Below are 15,255 nucleotides of genomic sequence, written 5' to 3'. Positions count from 1 at the left end.
TTCGGATATTGGTAATGGGGGTAGGGGCACACCAGATGGGGTTAATATACATCTGGGGGCCATATTGAAATCCGTCATCTTTGGATTACCTCCAGATTTTTAAATGGGAAGTGGGCCATGTGGCACATCGTAGAAGATGTGCGTTTTCTCATAAATAAGAATATGTAGTTATTTTTCCCTTAACTATATTTCGTGAGGATATTTTGGCAGTTGAAGTTCACATTTGGCGTAATGTAATGGGTTGTTATTTATTCGTTCCAGATGATGTAACATGACTCTAACCTTTCAAGAACGGATTGACTTTGTTGTGATAAGTAGGGAGCTCAGTGCAGGGTAGTAGCAGAGGATTTCAACGCCCGACGTCCAAAGAGAGACGACATCTCAATACCACAGTGTTGCGTGTGTTGCTTGGCCTCATCGCTAAACAGAACACTTTTCGAAAAAATGGGATCCCTGTTGCATCGAGCCAAACTTCAGTCTGCAAACTGTACCCGCCTGTCTTGGTCATCCTCAGTTAAGATATCGGGTTCTTGACCAAGGACCTCACGATTGTCATTGCTGTTTCCTCGTCGGTAGCGGTTCTCGGCCGTCCACTACGTTCTCTGTTGTGTACGAATCCCTCCTCTTTAAACTTCTGCAACACACGCAACATTGTGGTATTGAGATGTCGTCTCTCTTTGCACTCCGGGCGTTGAAATCCTCTGCGACTACCCTGCACTGAGCTTCTCACTTATCACAACAATTTCAATCCGTTCTTGAAGGGTTAGAGCCATGTTACATCATCTGGAACGAATAAATAACAACCCATTACATTACGCCAAATGTGAACTTCAACTGTCAAAATATCCTCACGAAATATAGTTAGGGGAAAAATAACTGCATATTCTTATTTATGAGAAAACGCACATCTTCTACGATGTACCACATGACCCCCTTCCCATTTGAAAATCAGTAATTCCAAGATGACGACTTTCAAGACGACCGCCATGTTGCATCTGGTGTGCCCCCACCTCCATTACCTATATCCGAAATTTCATCGTCCTCCGTCAAGCCGTTTTCAAATTAAAAGAGTGGTTCTGGACTTTTGCTTCGCCCTGTATATTAGCAACACTTTGCAGATAATTTCACTTGTTTTGTTTTGCAGGAAAAATAGGACGAAAGACTAGTTTATCCAGATGGAAGGTAAGAATCTCCTCAATATACTATACCTACACTATATATATACGTATATATAATATGCATGGTGTTTTGTTGAATTTGTTTAGAGTCTTTATAAATGTTTTGATCAATCTCGAAGATACGGATAGTATATTATTTATATTATATAAAATAAATGAACTAATACATTGGATTGATTTGTTGTTTAAAGTCCACTTTATGCACAGTAAGGCTAATCGGGACTGGACCTACAGTTTAATGTGGGATCCGAACCACCATGTGACTCCACCGGGAATCGAACCCGGGACCCCTTGATTACAAGGCGACGACGCTACCACTGTGCCATCGGGGAGGCCCATGAACTAATACACAATCACAGTGGAGACGTATTTTCTAGCTGGAACTTGAACGTAGAAAAAGCTTGAATATCCGAGGTCATTAGTTTAACGCTATGTCGTAAAAACAATTAAAATGTAGAGTAATTCATCAGTCACGTAGTCCATCAAAGTAAAGGTGATTCAGAAATTAACTACTCAAAAGTGGCATTTAATTACAACAGAAAGCTCAGCAAAATTTCAAGTTTCGGTTACAGGTATGTGGCTTCCAACCCACTGCAAAGAGATAATATTTATTGCAACATTCAATATTACAATATCATAACATTGTATGTCATCCTGGTACCTAAAACTTTAAACCAGGGCGTCTGTTTGTCGAATAATGGTGTGACTCTCCCTTCATGAATTTGATCTTATTACCATCCTTCGTCATCTTGGCTATTAGCCAAAAGTGCCAGAAAAGCAAAGTAAAAATAACCAAATCAACTAATCAACTCACAAATCGGAAAGTGGCAAGGAGAGGAAAGGAATAGTGAATAGAGGAATAGGAGATCCCATTGAAAACACTAATATACATTCCCGCCATATGTTTATAAGATAATTTATATTACGCAGGTGTGATGCAATTGTAGTCCAGTGGGTGTAGTGAGCGTGAGGACTCAGCAGGACTTTTTGAACTCACTTGACCTCGCGACTTGATCTAGTTCAGCAGATATGGTAGCATACTTCTGTATAACTAATTTATGAATGCCCTGCACTTAATACAAGATATATCAATATATAAAGCTATTATACTAGTCTGGTCTGAATATTCAGACACCTTACAAAGGTCCTACCTCAGCTGTAAGTACTGTCAGGCGCGGTTGGCCCCATAGCGCACAGGATCAGTGAACCCCCAGTAATATACGATAATCACCTCGAGAGTGAACAACAAACAATGTCTTTACCTTTTCACATTATTTCGCTAAAGTTTTTACACAAGTCACGTATTTGTGTCCGTAATACGACGAACTCTTTTGGTGAGAAGGAGAAACCGCGAGTCGGCCGCCCTGGTGTAGAGAGACCCTCAGTTGAACCTCCACAGGACAGCTCGTGCCATTGTGAAAGCTTCGTGCGGGAGTAGAAGCTCGAGGAGGGATAGGGCAAAGTACATGGAAGAGGATACTGTCAGATCCTTATCTCCAACCAACGGTCATGCGCAGTTCGTTCTCTCGCAGAAGCCACGGCACAAGGCTCCGTTCTTGCTGCTTCCTCCCTTCCAGTGTTGCCCTGTGGGGTTCAAGTTTGAAGCGCACACATTGCATATTCAATCTTCACATTGTATCATTTTTGCGCCGAACTTCTTGGAATAAATGCAAGATTGTGGCAGAGATGGATGAGTAGAAACTAATAAAAGCTGGAATTAGATGCGATGAATTAAACTAAATATACCAAAATAGCTCGTGCATGTATTCAGAGGTTTTTCCTTAAAGGAGGAAACACTTCGGGTTCGGGTTCGCGAAAGAGAAAGAATTTCGCGAAGACGTGACTCGCTGTCAATGTCTCAACTTTGTTAGTTTTTGAAGTGCTTGGATACTTGCCGGAAAGTATTAAATGATGCTGCGAGTGATGCGAGGGACAGACTTTACCTAAGTTACGTCATCATTTAATGCAGTGTAGGCTTTGCTGTCCGCGCTGGTAAGAAATGACCGCTAGAAATGCATATAATTAACGTAAACAAACTTCCTTGTCCGCGGAAAGTAAGCGTGTGCTGGTCGACCAGCCCTAAATTTGAACAAAGCTGTCGCGTATCAATGAAAGGGTCTCAGGTTCGATTTCTAGCATGCACATGCCATTAGTTGATGTAGGACTAGTTCTGATTAGTCGGCATGGACGTCCGGAAGTGGAAAAGGAGGGGGCCGCCCCCCTCTGTAAAATGAATGTCAACCAAAAATTATATATTATACTCATATAATTTAATTTCAGTCACAGTCATTTATGGTAATTATTATAAAACGCTGCAGTAACTTCAGACTGAAGGAGTGTTTTTGCCCCTCCTGGAAAGAAATATCTTCCTTGCCCCTGCCTGAGGACATTCATAATTTTCCAATATAACCTCACATTTTTCATAAAGGCAGAATTTATTGTAGTTTCAGCCCTAAATATATTAACACACCCCTACTACGAAACCTTATACTCCCAGATGAAAAAAATTCTGGACAAACCTTTTAACCCCCCCCCTCCCTTTCCTTTTGTTTGGCGAACGAAGTCTATTTGCGGAAACTGAATATGTGTCAAATGACTTCGGTGAACCCTCAGGTAAATAATGCACGAGCCGCTCCTGGGTACTGTACAGTCATGGAAAAAAGTTCTTCCCCATAAGGCTTTAATAGGAGCAAGTAATGCAGGAGGGTAGGCAACACATATTGCACCCTTCGATGATCGGGTGATTTTGCCTGTCTTAACACCGAGAAATGTGTTCCACGCGAAGGTCAACATGACAGGAAAGCAAAGAGGGTCACGTGACTATTGGTTACGTGGAGTGTTGTGCTTCTCCACGTCCCCAGTTCTTGATCCACATTGCAGAAAAAGTAGAGCTGCATGCAATATATGAAAATAGGTTGTTTTCAACTACACGCTTAATTATGATTTTCCCAATTGTAAATCTATCAGACGTGTCTCCCGATTTAGTCGGGACAGTCTTTTACTTTGAATTCCTGTTTGTCATAGGCGTAACTTGACGGGAGCAGAAAGGGCATTTGTAATCCCCCCCCCCAAAAAAAATCAGGTTTCTTAAAGCTGCTAAAACAGGAATTAAATACTATGATTTGACGCGTCCAAAAAAAGTATTATATTGAAAGATTTTTCCCAAATACGTAGATAGCAATTTAATACTTTGAAAGTGTCTCAGATTTGTTTATTGTCACAACTTAGTGTGGCACAGGTCTACTACAAAAGTGGAATTTCGTAACAGAAATATGAACCCACTCCTTTTATTTCGTAGCCGATTTCATCTTGAAACTGAAATTAAGAATATTAGTTAACAATGTCATTGGTAAACAATAAAAAAATGTGTTAGACCCAATTCTTTAATACCTTATCATAATCTTTATCGCAAGTTTAAATTTTGTTGTAAGTCCACTTTATGCAAAAAAGAAAAAAAGGTAAAGTTCTCACCTGTGCTTGGCGCTACGCCATGAAGGCGTATAGGGGGTGTGGGGGTAACGCCCCACACTTTCTTGATTCGTTCGTGAGTGGGGGTGATGTGATCAGCATCACGCCCCTGACCGCCTTTACCCCCAGGGTTTCCCCCAGGTACCCATGTCATTCGACGCTGGGTGGGCGCTGGGGCCGCTTCCAACGTTAGAAAAGTTCCCGGGCTTGAACCGTCCGGGAATCGAACCCGGGACCTATAGCACGGTAGTCAGACGCGTTACCGACTGAGTCACCGGCACAGACAGACTAATCTGAAGTGCATACAGTTTAAAGTGGGATCCGAACCACTATGTGCGATCACCTGGTATCGTACCCCAGACCCCTTGATTACAAGGCCTTCCACTACGCCATCAGTGAGGCGCACACAATCTTTGTATTTCGACCTTTTTAAACCTATATGTATCATATAAGAGGTTGTTTAACGTTGCAATGCCTCTATGGATTATATTTAGCCAGTATTCGAGCACATAGCGTCAGATTTCATAGAATATAAGCTTCTCTTCCATGTTTATGGTTTCCTGTCTGCAGTAGAAAAACTGGCAGGTTCCCATAGCTTTTCTTTCAATAGTCTTCCAATGGTTGCATATCATATCACTCAAATTTGATTCATTCGTTTCGAACACAATCCCCGATGGCGCAGTGGGATCGTGGGCGCCTTGTAATTAAGGGATCCCGGGTTCGATACTCGGTGGAGGAACATAGTGGTTCGGATCCCCCTTTAAACTGTAGGTCCATTCACGATTAGCCTAACAGGACATAAAGTGAACTTAAGACACCAAATCAAGCAACCAACACAATCCCGTTATTGTCCAGATTATCGAATCCAGAACCTTCGTCGCGAATAACATAAGCAGGAAGACAACGTGAAATAACCGAACTGAAACAGAACCTAAAACCTACATCGGATAGATTGGATTAAGTCGACGATACAGCACGGGTTCTGAAATGAAAAAGAATACGAAAGTTGAATGACCTCTATACGCACCCACTTTTCCTCCACTCAATGGGGAAGATATCCTTGTAGCTGAGAAGCCTTTACGTAGGAGTGCCCTGAGGGAACTTCAAGGCCACGATGATAAAGTGTTTTACGTGCAATGACGGGACCAAATCATACGTCAGATAGCTGTGTTCCTCCTTATTTCGTACGCCATTGATAACTGGAACATGTGACCTCGTCTTTGGTAGAGCAGAAGCCTGCTTGCTTGCCACCACCCTTTAGTTCAGTGACCTTCGCCCGTAGTCAGCAAGAGTGAATGACTCACCATATACTTGTTGTCTGTGAGGCTACACAAGAATAGATATTTCGTCAGTGGCTGTAAGTATTGTTTCATCTGCAGTTATATCAGTTAACATTTCAATAATTTCCTTCCTAATGGTTACGTTAGTGATAAACATGTAAATTAGTTCTCGAGAGTGAACGTTTTATCTATTTGAACGGGGGATTTTTATACAGCCTGCATGTATTATTTTTTCCTGAAACAAGAAGAAATTCGAAGACGCAAAATGACTTGTATAAGAGTAGTTAACAAAAGGAAAAAAGAAGAAGAAAACGAAAATGTAAATGCTCAAATAAATTATGGTAGAGATCGAGTGAATAACATTTTGTCATGGGGCCTCCTTGATGGCGTAGTGATAACGTCGTTGCCTTGTAATCAGTGGATCCCGGGTTTGATACACGGTGGATGCACATAGTGGTTAGTATCCCACTTTAAACTGAAGGTCGAGTCCAGAAAATAATATATGTGTGCACCAAACCAAAACTAAGAAAGAAATTGTCACAGTGTAAGAAAATTTCATGTTCAACCAGATACGAAACAAAAGGGAATAATATATTGCAGGTTGGAGTTCACATCTGTAGCATCTAACCAGCACAATTATGAATCGCAACATATCGTATCAGATCCATTTTTATTATACATGTATGATAATATAAGAGAAGTAGAGGAAAGAGAAAACCAAGCGAAACACGGACGCCTTCTCCAGAATTTCAAATCTCGTTACGTAAGGTTCTGGGTTGGAGTCCCGAATAGGCATGACTTTCTTGTTCTTGCCCTTTTATCTGCTTCATTTCATCATAATTCATCGTTATGGTTTACCTGCAGGGGAAGAATAATGACAATAATTGCCAATACAAAGCCAATGACAAACAGAACAACTCGATTACGGAGGTGCCAAGAAGAAACGAGACTTGACAGTGTCTCCGTCTCTCTGTATGTCGAATTGAAAATTGCTCTCCCGTTCTCGGTCTTGATTAGTTAAATATAGAAATCGAAAATGTATGTGAATGAATATACATGTATTTCATATATTCCGGTTTTGTAGGAGATTTCGTGAGAGATGAAATAAGTACTCTTCCATCGTATTTATTTTTATAATTTTTATTCTCTGTTCGATGATCGCGACGATAAGGACGAGTGACCATTACATGAAATTGATGACGAAATAGTCAAACACCCCCGACAAGGACGGTACTCAAACCCGGGAACTTTGGCGACGATATCGAATGTCAATCACTTAATGAGCTTGACCACCGAGCCTGCTTAATGTTGTTTCTGTCAGGTAATTCGTAATAACTATCATTTGCTTCATAATTTATCTTATTGTTGTGATTAACCTGAATTCAAAGAATTAGTTGAAAGGCAAAAATGCAAGATTGAATGTATCTGATGTTACTTCGTGCCGAATAATATGACGTGGTATTATGATATGAATTTTTTAATCATATAATATGCCTATTCATTCCATTGATTGATCCCAATGGAGCACACAAAATATGGTATAATGTCCACTCCATGGAGGAGTGGTTAGCACAGCGCGCTACGATGCCATGGGTCCCTGGTTAGAATCTCGACTTGGGCGTGGGTGTCCTTGGTGAGTGTCCCTTCATCAATTTCATTATAGCATCATTCATCTTCATCGTCGCTATTTGCCAAAAGTGAAAGAATAGCAAATCTAAATAACAAACATCCAATCAAATCGAACATCTCTACCGATTTAATTCTATACGGTACCGAATTCCCACTTTATTACTGCATCTTAAGTCATTTTACAGCATCTCAATTGTTTTCCGATTCGAAAACATTTGGAATGTTGTTTTGTGCAGTTGATTGTGCATTGTTTCGTTGTTTGGATTGTTTAATTAACGTCGCATTAATTAGTTTTAGACCAATCGTGACGGGGGAAGCAAGAGCACAAAGAAAGCGAAAAAGACAAGGAAGAGACCACGGCTTTCTTTAAAGATAGCATCCCGTGAATACAACTCAAGTGACTGCAGAATATTATGAATAAAATTTATTTCGCTTTTTCCTTTTATTTCTGTTTCAGTTATTTTACTTCGCTTTTCTTCTACCACTCGCGTTACTCGTGTCGGTGATAATCTGGACAATAACGGGATTGTGTTGGTTGCTTGATTTGGTGTCTTAAGTCCACTTTATGTCCTGTTAGGCTAATCGTGAATGGACCTACAGTTTAAAGGGGGATCCGAACCACTATGTTCCTCCACCGAGTATCGAACCCGGGATCCCTTAATTACAAGGCGCCCACGATCCCACTCCGCCATCGGGGATTGTGTTCGCAACGAATGAATCAAATTTGAGTGATATGATATGCAACCATTGGAAGACTATTGAAAGAAAAGCAATGGGAACCTGCCAGTTTTTCTACTGCAGACAGGAAACCATAAACATGGAAGAGAAGCTTATATTCTATGAAACCTGACGCTATGTGCTCGAATACTGGCTAAATATAATCTATAGAGGCATAGCAACGTTAAACAACCTCTTATATGATACATATAGGTTTAAAAAGGTCGAAATACAAAGATTGTGTGCGCCTCACTGTTGGCGTAGTGGTAAGGCCTTGTAATCAAGGGGTCTCGGGTACGATACCAGGTGATCGCACATAGTGGTTCGGATCCCACTTTAAACTGTATGCATTTCAGATTAGTCTATCTGTGCCGGTGACTCAGTCGGTAACGCGTCTGACTACCATGCTATAGGCCCCGGGTTCGATCCCCGGCCGGTTCAAGCCCGGGAACTTTTCTAACGTTGGAAGCGACCCCGGCGCCCACCCAGCGTCGAATGACATGGGTACCTGGGGGAAACCCTGGGGGTAAAGGCGGTCAGGGGCGTGATGCTGATCACATCACCCACACTCACGAACGAATCAAGAAAGTGTGGGGCGTCGTGATGCTGATCACATCACCCCCACTCACGAACGAATCAAGAAAGTGTGGGGCGTTACCCCCACACCCCCTATACGACTTCATGGCGTAGCGCTAAGCACAGGTGAGAACTTTACCTTTTTTTTTTTTTGCATAAAGTGGACTTACAACAAAATTTAAACTTGCGATAAAGATTATGATAAGGTATTAAAGAATTGGGTCTAACACATTTTTTTATTGTTTACCAATGACATTGTTAACTAATATTCTTAATTTCAGTTTCAAGATGAAATCGGCTACGAAATAAAAGGAGTGGGTTCATATTTCTGTTACGAAATTCCACTTTTGTAGTAGATCTGTGCCACACTAAGTTGTGACATAATAAACAAATCTGAGACACTTTCAAAGTATTAAATTGCTATCTACGTATTTGGGAACAATCTTTCAATATAATAATTTTTTGGACGCGTCAAATCATAGTATTTAATTTCTGTTTTAGCAGCTTTAAGAAACCTGATTTTTTTTTGGGGGGGGGGTTACAAATGCCCTTTCTGCTCCCGTCAAGTTACGCCTATGACAAACAGGAATTCAAAGTAAAAGACTGTCCCGACTAAATCGGGAGACACGTGTGATAGATTTACAATTGGGAAAATCATAATTAAGCGTGTAGTTGAAAACAACCTATTTTCATATATTGCATGCAGCTCTACTTTTTCTGCAATGTGGATCAAGAACTGGGGACGTGGAGAAGCACAACACTCCACGTAACCAATAGTCACGTGACCCTCTTTGCTTTCCTGTCATGTTGACCTTCGCGTGGAACACATTTCTCGGTGTTAAGACAGGCAAAATCACCCGATCATCGAAGGGTGCAATATGTGTTGCCTACCCTCCTGCATTACTTGCTCCTATTAAAGCCTTATGGGGAAGAACTTTTTTCCATGACTGTACATACTACCATAGCCATGTACAGTCACGGACACTTCTGGGTTATAACAATTCCATTAACTTTCAATGGAATCGTTACAACCCAGAAGTGTCCATGACTGTAGAGTCATTAACATTTCTGGGTTGTGACAATTCCATCAAAATCTAATGGTAGCATTTCAACCCAGAAGTGTCCGTGACTGTACTAACAGAAGAGGCACAAAATAAGTATTGGCCTTTCATATCTAATTATTTTAGAATTCATAATATAGTAAAAAGTACCTACTATAGAAAGTTAATTCTATAGAATTTTAATTGATTATTTATCTTCCCGCATTGTTTAATTGATTGATTGATTGAGTTGGTGTTTTAAGTCCACTTTATGCACAGTAAGACTAATTTGGACTGGACCTACAGTTTAAAGTGGGATCCGAACCGGGTATCGAACCCAGGACCCCTTAATTACAAGGCGACGACGTTTAAGTAGCCTACCTGTAAATATACGTTTAGTGTGTGCATAATAACAAAATGTTTTTTTTGAAAAACATGGCGTTCTTGCTGAAATTTTTCCTGAGGAAGAATATTTCTATCTGTATCGTTGTATTTTGTCTCGTGGGATTTTCTTCTGCTAAATCGCGATATTTTCAGTTTTCCCATAAAAGAAAAAAACATGCTGTTACAAACATATTCTATATTCTAATTCAATTCAAAACTTTCACCCACGAAGCGACGAAGTAGTAAAATGTCGAAATCTGCTTCTAACATTTTTTTTAAAGATGGCGAAGTTCGCATTTCGAATAATCACAAAGCAATTGAAGAGCAGAAAATAGTGGCGGTGATTAGTAAGGGGGTGGGGGCAGTTGCCTCCCGCGTCTTGCCCCCGCACTAAGGCCTCTTAATGCTCTTGTCTCCCAAGAAAAAGTAAACTGTCCTTGCTACCACCCCAGTTTTAGCACCCAATCACCGCTTCTAACAGGAAACAGATGGTCCAGAAATCAATCTCTTTTAAACAGTAGGCCTAATTCACTTTACAAATGCCTTAGAAAAACCTTTTCAATTTTTAATTGTCTATCATAATTTAAAACCTTTATTTTTTAACATCTAATTAAAAACATGATTTTTAGTTATTTGAGCTATAATTTTGCGAAATATTTTCAATAACTCCGACGACCTCAAGAAGCAGGTGCGAAGGAACGTTTACTTTATACTAAGTGTGTGTAGTTGGGGTTAAAGTTCATTTAACTATTAAGCTCCTATGTGTAGGGGATGTCGCCTTGAGAAGAAACGCGATCCCGGTGAAAGTAGAGAGGCAGATGGCGCAGTTGCTTGGATCCCACTTTAAAATATTCTGATGCCTATCTGGGCATAAAGAGGAGTTAAATCAAATGTTTACAAACTTTTGTGTGTTTTGATTTTGATGGATTGTTTTGATTTATTTTACTTCGCCTTTCGTGCCACTTTTGGCTAATTGTGATGATGAGGATGGATGGTGATGATATGAATGATGAGGCAATCACAATCATACAGGGACGACACTACATCACAAACCCTACAGAAGATTATACTGGCTGAGAATCCAGACGCCAGAAAGCACATGGCACAGTGGTTCGGATCCCAGTTTAAAACTGGGGATTCAGTCCCGATTAGCCTTTCTGTGCATAAAGTTGGCTTCAAACAACATTTCAATTTAGACGCCAGAGCCTCGCTAATCTGCGATCTGTACTGGAGATTCACTGTCAGTTTACTGAATATTTTCCACAGACAATTCATGAATCATGTTTAGACATGCGGATAGCGGTTCCCTGGTAGTTTGAAGGTTAGCTGTTCTGTAGTAATCAATTCGGAAGTGCGCCCATTTCATGCTTTCAGGTGTGAATACGCCACGCCCAAGCCATTGTTGAAAATGGTGCCTGAATACCCTTATTGACAACACACCATAGTTTGTAGAGTGGTCAGATACAAACAACCCATTGCACAGACGCCAAGCTATTAGAATGCGTATCACCTAATGAATACCAGATGAGGTACATCACAGAGCCGAGATAAACACAGTTAAAAAGGATTCGGGTCACAGAGTAAATGACCAGCAATCCTCTTTTTCTTCATTACACCAGACACTGTCGCAAAGTCAATCAAGCACAAGAATATTATCAAAGACACATGTAGGATTATTTTAAGAATACCCACAAAAAGTAACGAGTAAGTATTAATTATGTGTATTTCAATGCAATTTTCGCAATTATGTTTTCCACTGCTTTGGAAAGACACGCTTGGTTGGATATTTATTGTTATCAATATGGATACTAGGTGACTGGAGCCAGTGGCGTGCCCGGATTTTAGAAAGAGGGGAGTGGGGGCACGTACACTTTTCTCAGTAGTCAGTCCCCATTTTGCCATCTTTCCCTGTCTTTGACGTTCTTTTTTTTTTTTTTAGAAATCTGGGCCGAAGGACGGGCCTCACCAAACCCCATCTTTTTGCACGCCACTGACTGGAGCTGTTTACAGTAACGGAGTATGTTCACCGGAAGTTTTGTCAAGAACAATGGCGAAAATATCAATATTCGACAAACTATCTGAGTAGGACTGTACTTTTTGATAGCATAACATATATAGTACATTCTGTTGCATAAGACTGTTGTTATTTGTACAATATTTGATATGATATATGATATTTGCACTAACTAAATCCGAAGGTATTTGCACTGCACCAATTTTATCATTTTATCACACATACTTCAGGACCGCACAAAAGGTTCAAAAACAAACTAAGAAACTTCTCAATAAATAAAACATAATGTAAGTGAATCTTTATAATGTAAATTTCAATATTTTTTGTGGAGTGTAAGCGGTGGCTCTGTTCGAAGATACCCAAGATGGCGGACCGTATGGTCTACGCGTAGTTGGAGCTCCGCAATTTCTCCCGAATTTAGCCTGGCTCATTGAGATATTTATATCTAGAACTTTATATATTCCACTCGCCGGCAACTTGCAACTATTTGCATAAGCGTCCTGAAGTGTTGTGATACCAGCAATTGAATAATCAAAGATTACAATGTCGAAGCCATCTATCAATACAGTTTCAACTCGGGTAGACGGTGTGGAGTCGATGCTACGGGACTTCGAGAGCCGCCTACAAGAGATCGTCGAGCAGCAGCCAGCCCCTAACAGCGTGGACAGCAGCGCCGTTACACCGTTGCAAGATCTCTGCGCTTCCTTCAAGAAATTCAAGGAGGAGGTTGAAGACACATTCAAAGTTGTGAAGTCCGACCTGCAGATTTTAAGGAAGGAAGCGGCAGAAAATGCCATCAGAATCGACGACCTCGAAATGTACTCTCGGAGAAACTGCCTCCTCCTGCATGGAATTCCTGAAAGATCAAACGAAAATACAGACTCCCTGGTACTTGACGTTCTCCACCGGAATCTAAACCTACAACACATCACCCTGGAGCACATCGAAAGATCTCACCGCCTTGGCCCTCAAAGAAGAACCGCCGCCGATGCCGTCCGTGAAGGAAGGAGGCCTATCATCTTTCGTCTGACCAGCTACCGCACCAGGGACGAAGTTTGGAGGCGGAAGAAATCTCTGAAAGGGACGAAGCTGCTCATTACCGAATCCCTGACGTCCGTGCGACAAGATGTGTTGCGGAGGGCAAAAGACCGCCACGGCCAACGGAACGTGTGGACCCAAGATGGAAGAATTATCATCCTCTTACCGACTGGCCGAAAAGTATCCGTCACAACACTAGCGGCACTTGACAACATGAAATAAATGCGGGATGAGAAGTAAATTTGCAATAAGGATTCATGAGTGTATGTTTAAATAATGCAATTGTGTGTGTGCTGTGTGTTATGTGTTTTTATTGTGTACAAGCGCGTGAAACTATTTTTTCTTTGCGTATCAATTTTTCTTCCTTGTGCATACGTTCCGTCCATTTGAGTGTCTTTAAATTTAAATCTAATGGAAGTGTGTTATTTCTGTGTTCACTGCACCTGCCTTTCATCAACGCTACTTTTATGGTAAGTCAAATCTTTTTTAAACTAATTATATATGTAATCTCGTTTAAAATGAGTGCTTTCCATCCATTTGTCAGCACTTTTAAAAACCGTAAGATATATTATGGCTGATAGAGACGATTTGTGTACTGTAAATTCGGCAACGCCGACGTCAAACTTTTTCAACCAACTTTGCAACATTTGTACCTCTCCAACAAACAGCAACAATGGCCTTTCTTACTCAACTGCAGCGCTACAAACGGAAACGGTTTATCCATATTCTGGGCCGCAGCTGAATCTTACACCCGGCAGCTTTAACGCAATTCATATCAACGCGCAAAGTATTCTCGCTCATTTCCTAGAAGTAGAAAATATAATTCAAATAAACAAAGACGTACATGCCTTACTGGTCTCGGAAACATGGTTGAAGGAGAGTCTTTCGGACGATCTGGTGCATCTTCCGGGATTTCGTTTATTTAGGAAAGACAGAATCGGAAAGAGGGGAGGGGGAGTGGCAATTTATTTGCGCGAGGACGTCCCTGCCAAAATTCTCTCAAAGTCGCCCGATGCCTATGAAGGTTCATCGGAATATATAATCCTCGAAATCAGTATCTGTCAACAAAAACTCCTCCTGGCGGTAGTCTATCGTCCACCTTGCACTCGCCTTGATAACTTCGAGAACGACGTTGCAAACTTTCTACCAAAATATTCACACACGATCGTTCTGGGAGATATGAATACCGACCTATGTAGCAAAAAAGAAAAGGTTATAGAATTCCGTGATACGTTCTCTGCTTTAAATCTTTCCATTTGCCATTTAAATCCAACCCACCACACGGCCACTTCCGACTCGTGGCTTGACGTCATCTTGGTTTCTGACGAAAATCGTGTAACGCGCCATGGCCAAATACCAGTGCCTGGAATTTCCTACCACGATTTAATTTACGTGTCCTATTATCTTCGCATTCCTAAATACAAACCAAAACAAGTTTCATATAGAGACCTCAAAAACATTAACGAAGCCCGCCTAAATGAAGACGCTGCCCTTGTACCATGGCATTTAATCAGTACGTTATCTACAGTGGATGAGCAAGTCTTATTGTTAAATACCTTTATCCTCCAATTGTACAATAAACATGCTCCAGTCAGGAAGAAGCGTGTTTCGCGTCCCCCTGCTCCCTGGCTGACGGACGAGTTGCACCGGCTTATGGCGATGCGTGACAAAGCGTACACCAAATATAGGAAGGCGATCAAGGTCGGTGATTATAACACATCCATCTTTGAAAATTACAGAATTCTGAGGAACCGTTGCACCCAGGAAGTACGAAAATCAAAGCGTCGATTCGCGTCTGAACTACTAACATACGAAAGCAAACCTGACGTCCTCTGGAAAAAATTGAAAATACTGGGAGTTGGGAAGCGGAGAAACCACGAATCCATTAATAAATTTCCACCGGAAGTATTGAACGATCACTTTTGTGATCT

The 15,255-nt window shown here is 41.0% G+C and overlaps 1 protein-coding gene across 5 annotated transcripts in view; it reads left to right on the top strand.

The window, feature by feature from the left end:
• The window catches only part of LOC145987673 (putative 3',5'-cyclic phosphodiesterase pde-5), a 186,460-nt gene that overhangs the window by 112,588 nt on the left and 58,617 nt on the right, over window positions 1-15,255 (top strand). For all 5 annotated transcript variants that reach the window (XM_083122203.1, XM_083122205.1, XM_083122206.1 and 2 more), the window contains exon 4: window positions 1,145-1,182. In XM_083122203.1, coding sequence (XP_082978329.1) covers window positions 1,145-1,182 — 38 coding nt within the window. The remainder of the gene's footprint in view (window positions 1-1,144; window positions 1,183-15,255) is intronic.

The sequence above is a fragment of the Lepisma saccharinum genome, chromosome 5 (genome assembly GCF_977018435.1).
Source record: "Lepisma saccharinum chromosome 5, izLepSacc3.1, whole genome shotgun sequence".
NCBI classification, from domain to species: domain Eukaryota; kingdom Metazoa; phylum Arthropoda; class Insecta; order Zygentoma; family Lepismatidae; genus Lepisma; species Lepisma saccharinum.
The sequence above is the reverse complement of the archived record's forward strand: the minus strand, read 5'-3'. Positions and strand labels throughout refer to the sequence as shown.